This window comes from Dasypus novemcinctus, chromosome 2 (genome assembly GCF_030445035.2).
Source record: "Dasypus novemcinctus isolate mDasNov1 chromosome 2, mDasNov1.1.hap2, whole genome shotgun sequence".
NCBI lineage: Eukaryota > Metazoa > Chordata > Mammalia > Cingulata > Dasypodidae > Dasypus > Dasypus novemcinctus.
Window position 1 is genome coordinate 136,544,517 of NC_080674.1, and position 17,909 is coordinate 136,562,425.

General features: G+C 33.9%; 1 protein-coding gene across 1 annotated transcript in view; it reads left to right on the forward strand.

Moving 5' to 3' along the window:
• Positions 1 to 17,909, forward strand: part of ADAMTS19 (ADAM metallopeptidase with thrombospondin type 1 motif 19) — a 283,954-nt gene that overhangs the window by 264,694 nt on the left and 1,351 nt on the right. Inside the window, exon 22 of the mRNA XM_004462171.5 lies at positions 15,655 to 15,832. Within this exon, the coding sequence (XP_004462228.1) occupies positions 15,655 to 15,832 (178 nt within the window). The remainder of the gene's footprint in view (positions 1 to 15,654; positions 15,833 to 17,909) is intronic.

Genomic DNA, 17,909 nt, shown 5'->3' on the forward strand with positions numbered 1-17,909 from the left:
ATTGTACATATAATCAGCCTTAGATGAATTGATTTACTGATGATTTAAGTCCATGAAATGTCTTCACAGTAACAATCAAGCCAGTGCTTGCTTCACCAAACAACTGAGCACCATCATTTGGCCAAGTTGACACATGAACTTGACCATCACACATGCTTTCTAACTATAAAAATTGTAATTAAATTAATAGAAATTCCACTTTCTAAGGTCGTTCATGTTCTGAAGATTTTCTAGTTTCATGAAGTTATAATTCTCAAAATGATATTTTATAATAAATTTTTGCTATTTGCTGGAAACACAATGTGGTTTATTCAAAATAAAATACACTGATTCTTTAATAGTTTTTTTTTTGTAACTATGAAAGACATGTATATATTGGGATTATTTCTAGTAAAAGTAATTTTATTATTGATGTTACTGAAATCCACTTTATATTGTCCTGGTACTATGGAATAAGTATGAGGAAATTAGCGTTCTTATTCTTGAGAAGTTTGCACTCTAATTTTCTTTTTTTTTTTTTTAAGACTTATTTTTATTTATTTCTCCCCTCCCCCTCCCCCCCCCCCCCCCCCCAGATGTCTGCTCTATGTGTCCATTCGCTGTATGTTCTTCTGTGTCTGCTTGTATTCTTGTCAACAGCACCCGGGATCCAAGTCTCTTTTTGCTGCGTCATCTTGATGCGTCAGCTCTCCGTGTGCGCGGCACCATTCCTGGGCAAGCTGCACTTTTTTCACACTGGGTAGCTCTCCTTATGGGGCGCACTCCTTGCACGTGGGGCTCCCCTACACGGGGGACACTCCTGAGTGGCATGGAACTCCTTGCACGTATCAGCACTGCGCATGGGCCAGCTCATCACACGGGTCAGGAGGCCTTGGACCTCCCATGTCGTAGGTGGATGCCCTATCCATTCAGTCAAATCCACTTTCCTAATTTTCTAAAATAAGTTCAAAAATAGACTATACAAATTAAGCAAATTATACCACCTCACTTTTTAAGTGTTACTTGCATAATCAAGCCCCAAGTGTTCCATGTTGCTCAATAATTAAAAAAACAACTCACCACAAGCAAATGCAGGATCAAAGAAACAACAATTTTTTGAAGAAAAAATTGCTTTCCCAGATATTTTCCATGAAAATCTCATCTTTTGGGATTATAGAGTTAAAAGAAGAAAAGTAGTTCTGTGGTCTTTCACTGCGGAAAATTCTGGAGTTAAACAAGATCAGCAAACACTCTGCAGTAGGATTTTTCAGAGCTTTTAATATGCTTCTGTACTTGGTAAATCTCAAAGAGGAATTATGCTGTTAGTATTTTTCTTTTATTTTCCTTTCACCAAAGATCACTTTTGCAGAGCATGTTACCAGTCTTTTACCTAGATCTGGGGGACCTTACATTAGATTATTCAAAGTTCAAAGATTAGTTAAATAAATGTATTTATAGCTGTAGGAAATTCTTATATTGAAACCAAGCTGAAATTATCTACGCTCTAGAAAACTATTCTGGCATAGAGTTACCATTTCTATTCAGAATTACTTTCTAACAATGTCTACAAATCTGTCAATATGGTATGGTAGTGATATGGTATGGTATTTGGGAAAGATAACTGCTTACAGTTTTAGGAATTTTTAAAAAATCAAGTAAGACACGAAAACTTGAGCATTATGAAACTGTAACCCTGAAAGCTATTATTAAGTCAGATCAATGAGCCAGTCAAAGAAAGCAGATATGTTGGCCTTGTTTTTAAAGCATTTGGACATTTAGGAGACCTATCCCAAGATACCCTGAAGAAGAGCTATTTTACATTATAGGAATATTCCTTTGAAAACACTTTTCTTCTAAGTGAACTGTTCATACTAAAGAAATTATTCTTCATAATAAATAGGATTCTGTTCCTCAAGTAAAACATTTTGTTGGGATGTTTAGATATATCCAAAGAATGCAATTTACTACTCATCATTCTATCTGAAGAAGGTAACTGTCTTCCAAATGGGCAGATAATCTCCCATACTATTGGCTGTCAAATTTTTCTGCTTCCAACTCTTAGCACTGGCGGAGAATAGGAAAAATTTCATATTGCTACCACATTTATTTTTTAAATCTCCCGAAAGGCTTGTCTGTTGTCCCACCATACATAAAGAATGAAAAATTGAATTTCTAATACTTTTTTAATTTCACAGAATAGTCAAATGCATTTAACTAGTATGATTGAACATAGCAGAATTCAAGAATGAGGCTCACATATTATCTGTGTACATCTTCTATTTAAAGAAAATTTATAATTTAGAGGTAGAAATATTTTATCTCCTATCACACATACCTATATAATTACATTATAAATGCAGATATAAGAGCATGTATTTAATGTCCTTTACTTTTCCACAGTCCTTTGGATTGGAAAATGCAAGAGAAATAATATAATAAAAAAGAATAAAATCCACAGGACTTGTAACTCTGTCTTCTTGATAGAGTCTTAAATCTATCATCCAGCTCTTAAGTTAATAGTTTCTATAACAGTTCATGTGCAACATCAGGAAATATAAACATTTCGCCTTTTAAATCATACCTGAAAGTAATTCAATAAATAGATGTAATTGAGCTAATAATTAATCTTGATGTATTTTTCTTAGGGAGTAGAGCATGCCAAATCATATTTTTGTGATATTGAACCTCAGTAAGTGAGTAGGGATAGAAAAGGATATCCAGAAAGAGGACATCCCAAGAAAAGGCTATGTTTAAATTGCAAGAAAAAAAAGTGTCAAATGAGCTGCCAGTTAGAAAGGCGTTCCATGCAGTCTTTGGGTGCTAAACACAATCAATCAGAAATTATATTAACAAAGAGATTCTTGAGCCCCAGCCCTGAACTTCAACTTCAGGATGACTGTGATGGTGCCCCAGCCTTGACACAGTCAGTGGAGAACCAGGGCCTAATTTGTGTGCAGTGGAACCATCCCTAGCCTCAATCTCCACATCTGTGAAATGCACTAAAGCATTTCTCAGAATTTCAAATGCTTTAAATGTGCAAGTAAAAGAACTAACCCAGTGTTCATGATGTGCACAGCCCAAGGAAATGTGCTTTGAACTGCTTAAAATGAAGGGTCTACCCTAGAAGACAAGCACAGATAGCAGGATGAATGAGAAAAATAAAATTTATATGCTTATAGACTATATTCCTGAATATAGATCCACACAGTATAAGAAAACTAACCAACATATTTTGAGTTAAAACTATACACACTAACATTCACACACAGTGACTTCAGGACTTGAAGCAGCAGCATGAGAGAAGTGGGTTTGGGGATAGTGTGGGGCAATAAGAAAGCCCCATGTCAAGGAAGCAGATTTGACTCAATTCTGCCCAAATGTGTCTGTATGTCCTTTTCCCCATTTTACTTATAAAATCAGATATTATCAAACTTTTGTTTTTCTGACCAATAGGTGAAAAATAGTATCTCATTTGAAATGCAAATATTCTTTGATTCAAGAACTCCATTGCTAAGAATTTTCCTTATAGATATTCCCACATAATTTACTAACCAAAAATATGAAGATTCTCATCATTGCAGCCTTATTTATAACAACGAAAGTTTCACAACCATCCATATGTCCATTAATGAGTTATACAAATCATAGTACTATATTCAAACAATGGCATATTGTAGCTTTTAAATATTTGTGGAAACATACATGCCAATGCGAAAAATTTCTCCAAGACATATTGAGTAAATAAACACCATGTAGAAGAGTTAATATTGTATGAATAAAGGATATGTACAAATATTCCATTCATGCATATAAAAATCTTCTGGTAAGATATACAAGAAACAGTTTATATAAGTTACATTGGACCCAAGGGCTTACTCTGCTTATGTTTTTACCATGCCCATACATTGCTTTTAATTTATACAATTATTAGCAGCTTCAGAAAAGAAAACCCATAATCTTTTAATCCATAAAATATTTTCAGGCTGCCATACTAAGAATGATTTGATGTCATGGATGTAGGAAAATGTTGTGAGGATGTTTTAGAGTTTCTAGGGAAGAGGAGAAGAGGTAAGAACTCAAGACAGAGTCAGATAACCTTGGTTTAGTTAATGAGCCAAATAAAATAATTCTTGGTAAGTTCTTAGCATAATGTCAGATACACTGTAAGTACTAAATAAATGCTGGATATTCACACGGTAGTGTCAGTGGAGATGGGGAGAAATGGTTGGGTTTGAGAAATTATTTACTAGGTTAAAATGAATAGAAACGGGGTTGGTTGTCTGTGGTGAGAAAGGAGGAGGTGTTAAGGAGGGCTACCAGTTATCCTCCAGGCATGGGCAAACTTTATGCATGGCAATGCTAAAACATTCAACAGGAAACCCTGGAGGAGGATTAAATTTGAGGGGGACAATTATAGATTCCATTTTGGACTCTGTTTAACGTGTCCATAAAACAATTATATACTGGTATCTAAGTAGGTAGACCAGAAGAGCGACATGGGCTAGAAATACAAATTCTGAGTTCATCAGCATCTAGATGGTATTTAACTTTTTAAAGCTACTAGTGTGCCAGTGAAGGAAGGGTAGCATAACAAAAGATGCAGCTCTGAGAAACTCCCACTTTTAAATGCATGCAAGAGAAGAAACAGCTGCTGGCAAAGGAAACTGAGACACAGGTATTCAGAGAAGCAGAAGGAAAATTGTGAGAGACAAGAGAAGACTATTTTCGAGAATGTTGAATGAGATGAGGACAGACTTATGGGGTGTTGTTGGGGGCCTATATATTTATTCTCAACTCAAACCTAAGCTACCCTAGGGAGTGCCAATAGCATTCCAATAGCTCCTCAAATTTTTCTACATTTAAAACAAAGCTCTTGTTTTATTTCCCCAAAATATATACCATTCTCAATTTCCTTTTTCTCAAAAAAAGGCAATATAATTTCTCCAGCTGCCCAAGCTAGAACCTTTCCTTGGCACATCTTATTCTTATTCTAATATGCACAAATAGGATTTTACTTCAGTTGCTCTTTAATCTGAATATAATACTAGCGTTTCTTCTTATATTTTCACCAAGACTAGAGTAACCATTTCTAACTGCCTTCCTTCTCCACCTCTAAGTCTTTCTCTGATCCATTCACTCACAGCAATGACTCCATCACTGTTTTCTGTAGTCTAAATACTTTCAAAGAATCACCATTGGCTATATTGTCAACTACCCAATACTCAACTCTAGCTTTGAAAACTCTCCATATTCTGACTCTAAAATATTCAGAACTGTCTCGTCATTTTCATTAACTCAGTGTCTCGATAAGCCCAGGCCTGAGCAGTTTATACTTCTGTAATTTCATTGCCTTTTGTATATGCAGTACTTTGGCCTAGACTGTGTTTCTTCCAACTATCCAAATCCTCCAAGGACTGATTCAAGTGCCATATTTTCCAAAGTGCTCCTTGGCACTTATTGACTACGTTGCCTTTTCTCAGTTAATTATTGCCTTGCATTGTTATTGTTTCATTAGGCATGTCTTAATTCCATTATACTCCATACAAATCTTTTCCCAGATATCAGAATATTGCACTGCACATAGCAAATGTTTACTGAATAATTACACTACATTCTGATATAATGAACCCATGTTCATTAAGAAAGAATGTTAACTATTTTGTCAGCAGGTGGTAAAAAAATTGCAAGACAATCATTGCATTTCTTCTGTAGCTTGATCTTTTGATTTTTCTGACACTAATTCTATAACAACTAGGGTGTTTCATATAAATTACTACAAAAGAATGAGTAATTCATTTTTCTTTCCCCAGAAAATGTTAACAAGTATAATGTTATATAAATATATGTCTCCCTTAGCCTTTTATGGTAGCTTAAACTACCTGAAAATATGATTTTTAAGGAAATCTATTCTCAGTTGAATGTTACAGGATTTAAACGGGAAAAAAAGTGTTAAGGATGAGCTTCATGGAAGCTATCAGACTCCTGCTTTCTCTTGGATCCATTTAGCTGAAATACCTGCCATCAGTTCAGATAGCAGTGATCAAACATAGAAAAGAAGCAGTGGAGGGGAACAAATCTCACTTCAGAATTTTCTCTATGAGCGGGCAAATACTTGGTTTATTTTGCATTGAGATAAGTTAAAGATAGTTATATAATGTTCTCAATGCTATTTTAAATCAAAGATTTTATCTATTTAAAAATAAAGCACTTCTCTCTAATTTGTCTACAAAAGGATTGATCCATTTTTGACAGAGAATCATTAGTTAACATGGAAAACATTTTATTTGAAAAGGAAATTTAATCACTATCGTTCCTAAAGTTCTTTCTGGTGGAAAGATGTCTCACTAAGTGGCTGTGATTTAAAAAAGAAAGAAAGAAAGAAATGTCTTGATAGACTCTTTTCCCCATTGCAACACCCTGTGATTCATCGGCTTTGCTCTGGCAGAATTGCAAGTGTGCTCAAAACTTTGTGTCTATTAATTGCTTCTTGATGCAAATTGTTGAATGTTTTCTTCCATTTGTGTGGTGATCAGTGTATTCTTTGATGTAAAAATTTTTTTTTCTGGATTATTTTGACAGTCCTTTCACAACATTTATTCACTTCTCTGCAAATCATTCATAGCAATCTGCTTGGTTTTGCCACATACTTTTCCTTAATTTGCTTTAACTATAGGCAAACATTTTCATTAAAGAGTCAAAAATAGTTTGAACTGCAGAACAAAAAATATGAATTAAACACATACCTAAAAATTCAAATGTCTGACCTCTAGGAATGAGTTCAGTTCCAAATAACCATGTGTTAAATAAGGCAGACGAACCACTTTAAAAAGACACTGAAACACTGACCAAAATAAATCTTAAAAAAAGCAGTCTAACTTTTGGTCCTTAGTATGCTTGTTTCACACTCACTTTATTAAAAAGTTAAAAGATACAACTGCCAAACATATACATAAATGAATAGGAATGCTGCACTAATAATTTCCAGTAAAGTCGTCATTTAGTTTTCTTACGAGGTCCACTCTCCACCGTGAATGCTACTTCATTTGTGTTAAACCATTTTTGAGTAATACATTTATTCTTGAAGACAAATTTTCCAAGTCAATGCTGTTAACATTGTTTCAGATTGGTGTTTATCATTATAGATTATTTCGGGTTCTATAAAATTGACTCTTTTATTGACTGAAAAAAAATTTTGAACTCTGTTTGCCAGTGACAATTTTCCCTTAATTTAGGAATTCCTATTTCTTACAGAGGCCAGCTGGAAATGAATAAAGCATTACAGAGCCTTCCTTAGCTGTTGGCCTGGAGAGAACACATTCTCTCCAAAATATATATCTTTGGCACAGGCTAGAAAGAAGGACTCTCGGGTAATCTCCTTGCTGGCCAAGTGTGAGAATTATTATTTTTAACCCTTGAACACACTGAAATTTTTGAAGAAGTTCCAAAGGAAACCATTGTCAATTTATATTTATTATCCAAAAAATCTTAAAAGAAATGTCTTGTATTGATATTGTTACTACTGGGTTTTCTTCCTCTTTGGTAAAATCTTTAAGAGGGCATTTTACAGGATTTACAGCTTGAAGGTTCTACCTTTCCTTTAGGGTTGTAGTTAAAATACTCAGATTAATGTCTGTAAATTCACTGGCTATCTAGTTGATCATTTAACCTAAGTCTACAAGCTTACTTTTACCATAATCTCCTATATGGTCTCCAAAGCTAGGTATTCTAAATGTTCAGAAGAACACATTTCTTTGTAGTACCAGAACAGTGGCTACGTGGCTATTCTGAAGAGCAGAAATGTAAGGTAGAAACTAGCATTTAGCCAATCATTTTGAAGTTTGGCATTTTATCATGGAACCTCCATACCTAAGACTAGATATAGAAGTCTTTTTTGCCCAATGTTCAGAAATATATTTTACTTAAAATTATAATTTAATGGACAAGTACAGAATATTTTCTCTATCAGTTGTTAATCAAATAGTCATTTTTTTCAATGCATGTTTTCAAAATGATGTGGTTAAGGAAAAATCCCATATTGCTAGTTCAGGAAATATTTCATTCTAATACTAAAATATGTATTTCTGTTTCTTTTGAGTTATTTTATACCAAGAGTCTGTCAAGGTTGCTATCATAGCACTTTAATACTAACAGTATTTTTTATACTTCTTCATTGCATTTTCATTTGGTGACGCACTGAGAAATTTTTATTTTCACAAAGGAAGAATTCTAAGACTCAATGTTATATTCCAAACGTAGTTGTTCATGTAAGTTAAATACAGGAAGAAAGCATAATTGTTAACTGCTTGCTGGACAGCAAGAGTGTAAGACCTTAAAACTGGTAATAGAGTAGACCTAGTGGTTCTGTGCAGTAAGGAAGCAACATAACAGAGTTCCGTGGACAGAATGAGTGTCTCCTGTCTAAATAGGAGAGTCATCAAAAAGTATATATAGATTCCCATTTTTAAAGGTTCTTAAGTGAAATTAAGTTTTCTGGAAGTGCATAGGTTACTTCTTGGTTAGGAATACAAGGATTTTCTTTGATGAACTTTATAGAGCCATGATAATGAGCAACTTATATCATGAGCCAATTTGGAAATTTCTGCATGTCATGTTCAATTACAGGAAGATAATTTTATACTTATGCAAAAGTATATTCAGTTGGGACTGTGTACAAATTTTGAGGGACTTCTTGAAATCATGGTGACTGTACTTCTTTCTCCTTTTGGTACTTTATAAATATGTGGATTGCTATTAGTTGCTGCCTGTAGTCCCTTTTCTTTGAATTAAACATGTTTTACCCATTTTAGTATGTTGACAGACCATGTCATCCACTAGTATTTAGTAGATACTGACTTCAGCATAGTGGCAGTCATAGAAACTTCATGAAAAAATGTAAACAGATTATTTTTTAAAGATATGTCTGAGTTTTGACAAAGTAGCAAAGACCACTAAATTGGAAAATACTCTCTTCAACAAATGGTGCTAAGAAAACTGTATCTCCATTTAAAAAAAAAAAAAAAAGGAGTCCCCACCTTACACCTTATACAAAAATCAACTAAAAATGAATTAAAGACCTAAATATAACAGGCAGAATCATCAAACTCCTAGAAGAAAACCTAGGGAAGCATCTTCAGGATTTTGTGCTAGACAATGATTTCTTAGACTTTACTCCCAAAGCAGAAGCACCAAAAGAAAAAGTTAGTCTTACTTCCTAAAATGCATGAGATTAAACTTGAAAATTTTAATTTATTTAATCACACCACAGTTATTCACAGCACACCTTACTGCACACCAACATACTGAAATTATCTCATCAATCAAATGTCTCAAGATAATTGGCCATTTTTTATAAGGTGTTCACGTTTTACAAAGTATTGAACTAAGATCTTAGCAAATATTTCTTTTAATGTCATTAATAATTTGTCAGGAATGAGATTCTTTGTTCTGCTTCTTACTGCAGTCAACGTTTTAGGTTCATCCATCTATTGTGATGAAATAAGAGATATCGTACCTTGTCTTGTCCAAGAGGTGGATTCACAGCCATTCAGAGTTCATTCCATTACTTGGTTTCTAGATAATGTCACAGTTAAGATTTAAATGTGGGGTTTCCCCCTTATTTTCTGTTTCTCCTCATTTGTTAAATTTAGGCCATTCCATAAGATTGCTAAGCCATTCTGACATCTTAGCCTGCCTTCATCAGCACTGGCAAACTCTGCCAGCTCAAGGCCATCTTCAAACTTAGTAACTATAACTTTCTAACAGTCTGCATCTGTTTCTATCCCTCTATCATACTTGGCCATTTCTTGGAAAAATATAAACATCTGAATTAAGTAAATTTCTCTTCTACACTTCCAACTACCTGCACATTGTGTATACTTCCCCAGATATATCCCTGTCAGGTTATTTAGACCAAATTTTCTTACTAAATAAAAAGAGTTACTTCTTAATACCTAGCATAAGAATGACAGAGGAAATTACATGTTAGATAATGAAAATGGTTATAAGGTTCTTTCTCATTTTAAAGAGGGGCAAAGCCCTCTTCTTGTTATAAAATGAATTTGCTAGCAGTTGTATCCATGCTCCTCATGTACTAAAACATTTTCTCTAATTATTTAAATATTTCTAATTGTTTGAATTATAGAAAGTTTCCTTTATCATGTTTAGTGTTTGACATGTAAGTTACAGTGTAGACATAATTTAATACAATCTTAGATGTTGTCACTAATATCCCAGGGCAAGGAAGGATTTATGGCCTTGTAAGAGAAATCTATGGTGATCTAATATATTACTCATGTGTACCCAAGTGCAGAGAAGATTGTAAATTTCTTAGGTAGATTGAAATGACAATTATCATTAAGTCAATAAGGCAAATTTTACTTTTAGTGCCTTTAGGGCTTATTTGGGGAGAGGAATAGGTTTACCAACATCATTTTTCCTTGTGGCTTATTATCTGGGTCAAAAATCTGCTTTAAATCTGAAATTATTGTGTGTACTTATCAGAGCTGTTTAAATATGTTCTAAAGATTCTTTTTTACTTGAGTAAACCTGGGACATGAATATTGTGTTTTCTGTTCAGAATTAAAGATTTCTAGTTTATGAAATTTGTTCTTGGGCCCTTTGTCTCAGAATTCCTTCAGGGTAATATTAAGTTGTTTGAAGAACAGAATGTTTATCAGTCAACACAATTTTCTCTTTTTAAAATACTCTAGTCGGGAAATTTTCCTTGTAAAGGAAATATCAACGGTGAGTTATCTGTACACACTGTGTTTCTGTACCAGTTGCTGACAAATTGATTTTGACATTTTAGCATTTGACCTTTAGTAGAAGTCTATAGTATTACATTGTTTCAAGTCTATTTTAAATTTGCATGGTATATGTGTGAAGAGCATGACTTAAATCTATTAGAAAGACAGAGAAGAAAGAGAACTGTGCTTGACACGTTGTAGGCTCTCAGTGTATATTTGTTGAATGAATGAATGAATGTAACAACCTCGAGGAGCCCAACCCATCCCATTTGTAAAGTTAATAGGATGATAGAGATTGAAATTCTATGTGAAAACATGTTAGAAAATGCTAGGAATGTAATTGATATTGAATATGTTTATCCTTTTGTGCTTATTATCTAAACACACAGTTCTAACAGAAGTTTCTCTACGAATAGGATGGCCATATGTCCCAGTCATTCCCAGACTATCCCATCCTTTACCTGTAGTCCTGGAATAATTATTATCAGTAACTTTTTTCATAGTGTCCTGATTCGAGTGATAAATATGATCATCCTGTCTAAAGATGAATTGTGCATATGAGTTGGCCTTGAGTATAAGGGTTTTTCTCATACCACATAACCTGCGTTATAACAACACAAAACAGCAACAACAACAACAAAATAAAAAGCTCTTCTAATCCATTAAGGTTTGGATTAGTAGTAAGATAGGAGGATTTGGGGTTAATTTGACAAGACTAGAAAATTAAAGATTGATGACTATTTTAACATAAAGAGGAATATTAGAAATCTTCGCCTATCAAGCAGTGCTTAAGTGTCGAAGTTCAGAATTCAGTATATTTAGGTTCAAATTACATTTCCACTTCTTAGCTTGACAATTTTGGGCAATTTGTTTAACATTTTTAAGCCTTTATTTTATCATTTGTTGAAAGGGATAATAATAGTACTTAAGGCTTCATGCGAGGTATTAAAAAATTATAACCACTAACACAGTATCTGGTATATAATAAACACAAATACATGTTAGGTCCTGTTAGTATTGTATGGAATAGAAGCATTCAGGAGAAGTATTACTGGTTTATCTTTGATACTAAGACAGCAAACAGGGTTCAAATCATTGTTTAACAATTAATTGGATAAAAGTAGATGATATCACCCACCTTTTACAGTGTTTAGGTAGATTTAGGTAGAGTTTCTAACTTCATCTATTTTATGTCATTATGTTTTAATAGTATTTTGAATAAAGTACCAGACTCAATGCATAAATAATGTGCACTGTTTTTATTCTCTGCACAGTACCCTGGACATAATGGATGATCAGTAAATATTTGTAAATCCAGTAAATGAACACTCTGAGACATTCAAGCAAAATATGATTTTGAGATTTTGTTTGGCAGATCATCTGCCTTACCACTGTTCGGTGGTACTGTTAAAATTAGTTAATTAGATTAAAGTTTTTACTGCTATGTAGCTTTACCACTTAAAATTTTCCAGACTGCAGTATCTTTTAATAATAAGATAGTTGTAATTTTTGTTTTCATGAAAATTTAGACCTAAATCTATAGCTATGATACACTGCAATTCCTTGCTTAATAAGAATGAAAAATCAGGTCACAATAAAATAAATTGCTAGAGTCAATATTAGAATTCAGGTCTCCTAATTTCAAGTCTAGAATTATTTTGACCTGTTCTTTTCATGCCTGTCTCTTTTTGGTCATAGTGACATGATTTGAGAAAATATTCAATTATTTTGTCTCCACAGTAAAGTAAGAATTACTTTTAGATGATACCTTGTGAGTTCAGTTGTTCTATTTCAAGTATCTATTCATTTTTCACATTTTCGTAATAAAAATGTTATCAAATTATAATTTATAAAGGAAATAATTACAGGTAAAAGCTTGAGGATGCTACTATTAAATTATTCCAATGAAAATTACATTCAAGGGCTTGAGTGCTTAATTTCATATCATACTTTATTCTACTATTTTCAAAGGCAAAGTGAAACTTTTATTTAAAGTATTTACAGAACTTCGATAATTTCCTGGAAAATCTATTTCCAGGTTATTCCAAAATACCTACAAAACTTAACCTGCATAAACTAACATTCTTTTTTGTGTGTGTATCCAGAGTTTTTATGAAAGTGACTATTGAGCAATTATCTGCAAAATTATGTATTTTATTACCATGTGTGTATAGTTAATATATTTCATTTTCAATAAAGCTGAAAAATGATGTGTTGTTTCAGTTCTCTCAGGTCCTTTGGAGTTGATAATGATTAATTGATAATACCAGGACTAGTCTGTGGTTGATTACTGGGCTTGTTTCAATAAGAGTGAGAATCTTCACCTGTTAAGTCATTAGTTTACTTAGTTTGAATATACCTGAAAACAATTTTCTAAGAAACACGATCTCATTATATAATTATTTCTATACTATAGAGTTGTTTTCAGATTAAATCTTTCATGTCATGTCAAACATGTTCTTATAATAGTTTTAAATTATGAGAAAACATATAGGATTACTGATTTTAAATCCTAGAAATTAAACTGAACTTGAAACATACACATACATAAAATTATATTATTCTGTCAGTAAGATAATCCCATACCTGAAGTGTGAGTTTTCCTAATGAACATGCCAATGAACCTAATTTAAAGATATTCACTATCTAGCTAAGGAGACACATTATTAATAGATGCTTTGAAAGATGCTATTCAAATACAAGAAAGAATATTTGCTTCTTATTTCAAATTCTTATACTTCAAATAATATTAAATACAGAGATGATAATGTGGTCCAGTGTTTCCAAACTCAGGCTATACAGCAAAATCACCTAAATACTTTGTTAAAAATGCAAATTGCCAGAACTGACTTCAGTTTATTGACTTACAAACTCTAGTCCTTCAAATATATCTTTTTAAAAAATCTCTCCAAATGATTCTGAGGTATAGGCTCAGATATATGGATATATGATTTTAAACCACAGTTGTTGCATTAATATGCAGGGTCATTGGAATAACTGTAGAAGGCTTCAAAGAGGAGAAAAACTTGAGCTTGTGTTTTAAGAGGCAAGGCAGCTTGGACAGAATTAATACCAAGAGTACCCCTGGAGGGTGGAATATAAATTGTGTGGGATGATTAGCTAGTTTACAATAGAGCAACCGATTCCTATAGGGGAGTGGTAGAAAGAAGGTGTTTGGAGAGGTAGGTAAATGCCAGCCTGGGAACCCTGGCGTTCAGGGCTCTGTCTTGTCAGCAGTGGAGACCTCAATATCCCAAGGTTGGTTGGTTGTTTTTTACCAAGGGGATTATGAATATGAAACAATTCTGAAAGAATACACACGTAATGTGTGGAATTGACGGGCAGACAGGGCACTAAAGACTCAGGGAGCCATTTACACTATTGGTGTAGACTAGGCCTGAGAAGGAAGGCTTCTTGTGGGAATGAAAATAAGAAAAGAGATGGGACCACGATCCTGAAGGATTGACACCAAAGAGGATGCAACCCTGAGAATGACTTGGTAAAATAGGGAATTTTTAAAAAATTATATGTCTCCATATCGAAAAGGCAACAATCAGAACATATTTACCAATTTTAAACTAGACTATTATACACCAAGATCATCTATTTAAAGAGTTCTAGGGTTGGAATTAATAAGTCTCTTTAGTCAAACATGGCTAATTCCTTACTGTATAGAAAATGATATGGCTAATAATCATTTTCAAAAAACACAAGCATATTGCCTCTCTTACATATAATTTCGATGTCATAAAATAATCGTATTTTCTCAATCAAATTAGCATCAGCTTATTTGTGTCACAAACCAAATCTAACAATAGACATAAATCCAAAAGACTTCTCGAATAAAAGACCCATGCACATAAAATAAGTTCTTTGCAAGATACCTTACAAATGAAGGCAAACTGTATTGACTAAAATATAAGGGGTCTATTTAAAGACCATTTTATTAGTAAAATCCAGATAATCAAATATTTTTTATTAGCCCAAGTGCTTAGTTTCCTGGGGCTGCTATAACAAAGTACCACAAACTAGATGGCATAAAACAACAAACTGATTCTTTCATGGTTCTGGAATGTAGAAGGTGTTGGCAATGCCTAGGGCTTTTTTCCTTGCCTCTTCTAGCTCTGGAGCTTCCTGGCACCTTGGTGTTCCTTGGCTTGTAGGTGCACCTCTGCTTGCCTCTACATGGCCCTCTTTCTTGCCTCCGTCTTCACATGTCGTTCTCCCTTATGCCCTTGACCCTGTCTCCTTTTCCTTCTTCTAAGGACACCAGTCATACTGGATTAGGGCCCCTTAACCCAGTCTGGCCTCATCCTTACTAATAAGACATTCAAAGACCCTACTTTCAAATGTCACATTCACAAAACCAGGAGTTGAGACTTGAACATGGCTTTTTGGGAGATACAACCCATAACACACAATTTTGGGTGTCACCTAATCTTCCAAGAAATAGCAGGTGTTTCCATAACACAGGTCGATAAGCCATCTAGCTATTGTTGATCAACTTTGCAACATGTCCAGGGCTCCATTTAAGCTCCACAATTAGTATATGCTGACTCTTGAGCACTAGTGACTAAATTGAACAATGATGAATTGTTTGCAAACAAAGTTTTAGAATTTTGACAACTGTCTGCCCAAGCATGTTACTGGTGCCATTCACCACCTTAACCTTCATGTCATACCCTCCAAGTTCCTTTATCCTCCTTTCCTCTTCTAAATCCTTCATCACCAAAAGCACGTTGCTTTAGGTCAGCCAAAGCGTCTCAATAGCAATGTGCCCAAAGTATTAGCTTTGGTTTCTGACCAATGTTTTGAATCAAATCTGGATGTTATAATTTATGTTTAATTTTAAGACAATAGAGAAGGTGGCTCACAGCCCAGGTAAGACAACAGCAGAGAGGATTTTTAACAAAGGTTTTCTCTTTCCTAGTGCTCAATTACCTGTGGCAAAGGAATGCAGTCCCGTGTTATCCAGTGCATGCATAAGATCACAGGAAGACATGGAAATGAGTGTTTTTCTTCAGAAAAACCTGCAGCCTACAGGCCGTGCCACCTTCAGCCCTGCAATGAGAAGATTAATGTAAATACAATAACATCACCCAGGCTGGGTAAGCAATACAAAAAGATATGGTTTTCAGAAACATAGAAATGCTCATGACTTCTTGTATATTGCATATTACTTTAAGACTTGAAGTTATAAATTTATACTAATTTGTTTGACTCTGACTAAACCAGACCTATTTAACGATAATTTAGTCCAAATGATCATATTGGGAAAAGTCTTAGAGGTTAAGCTTCTCTGATGCCTGAAGATCTCTCTCTACTCAGAACCAGGTCCTGGAAATAATAATGCCAAACCAGTCAAAGTTATCTTGAAAAGGATTAAAGGATGTATGATGTTCTGGGTTCTGATCAGGTGCATAGAAGGACTATAAGTGAATGTCAATGGCAAGGTGGAATCATAGTATAAGCCTCCAATCCCCCCATTTTTAATAGCCTCTGTGTGATCCTGTGTATATAATGTCACTGGAGAGAACTAAAGTAAAAAATGGCTTTCAGAAGAATGGGTATGTGGGCCTATACCCCTGAAGAAGAGGTACCGTTTATTTATCTATAAGGCATATTTTTGAAAATTAATGCTGTTAATGTATTTATATTTACACAGATTTTTATGTAATGGGAGATTTCCATACATATTCTCAATTACTGTTATTTAATCTATCTGTCATCAAGAAATAAAATATGTATTTTAAGTAGATACAGCCCGCACTTGCTTAACAAGTACTAGTGAAAGAATTAGCTTTTATTTCTGTGACAATTAGAAGCCTTTCCCAGAGTTCTCTCACTACTTGGCTGTCAGTGGGTTAATACATATTTAGCACCTTAGTATTAATCTGTTCATGTAATCTAGAGGGGAACAAACTGAATCAAACAGAATAATATTGCCAAAATGCAAGAAGCTAGATTGTCATAGGTACTTTTCCAGGCATAAGAGTCAATCAAATGGAAAAGTTTAGTTTTTCATGGAAAGAAAACAAAAATGCTCTTTTTAAGCCAAATAACTGACAGTTCTAAGAAATAATAAGCTCAAATAGAATAAGACTTAATTAAGATTAAAAAGCTAGGCAGATGCTGGACGTTGTGTGTCCTGCCATGGCCCACTGAGTGGACTGGGGGAGAGTGTGGACTACAATGTGGACCACCGTCCATGTGCTGCAATGGTGCTCCAGAATGTATTCGCCAGGTGCAGTGGATGTGCTGCGATGATGGAAGAGGTTGTTGATGTGGGAGGGGAGGGGTGGGATTAATGGGGTGGGGGTTATATGGGGATCTCATTTTTTTTTAATGTAACATTTAAAAGAAAATAAAGAAGAAGAAAAAAGTTAGACAATCCCAGAGCAGATTTACCAAATCCATGCCTTCAAAAACAATACAATCCCTTTCTCCAACAATTATTTGGAGTCCTTTTTGATGTGTCATTTGGCAGAAAATGATGATGTATACCCCCAAACACAGAATCATAATTATTGTAAAATCTAAGGATTTTAAGTAAAATATGAAACATAATGGGCAAAAAATGCCATTGTAACATGACTTTCATTATACATATCAGAACATGCTATTTCCTCTGAATAGCCAAGACTGGATCTACATGGCCAATATTTTTGTAATAACAAGTTCTCATTTAATTATTTTTATAAATTTCAGTCACTTGTGATAAATTTTGAATAAAATCTACTTTGATTTTACAGATGCCTAAAACCCCTATCCCCAGCTACTCCACTTAGACTGTCCACAATTTAGGGAACTTAAATGTGAAATAAAGTATGAGAATATTTTTGTTTTGCTATTTCATTTGTAATTTCATCCATGGCAATACTTATTAACTTTTATTTCCCTTAAGCTGGTTATATTGAACACATTTATTTTTCATTTTAATCTTCTCTATTAAAATCCAAAAGAAGCTTAAATGAAAGCCATAAATTTGAACCTTACAAACCATTTGCAATACTTTTGAATTTAGAAAATCTGTCTTTAAGAAGCCTAAAACCACTCTTAAGTTAGAATGCTACCATTCAGTTTACTCCTTTTTTATAAGGTATGTTTATGTATGCACATCTGCGTGTTGTGTTTCTCCACTGAATCTCAATATTAGGGTTTGTCTTTTAAGTTACAAAAGGTAAT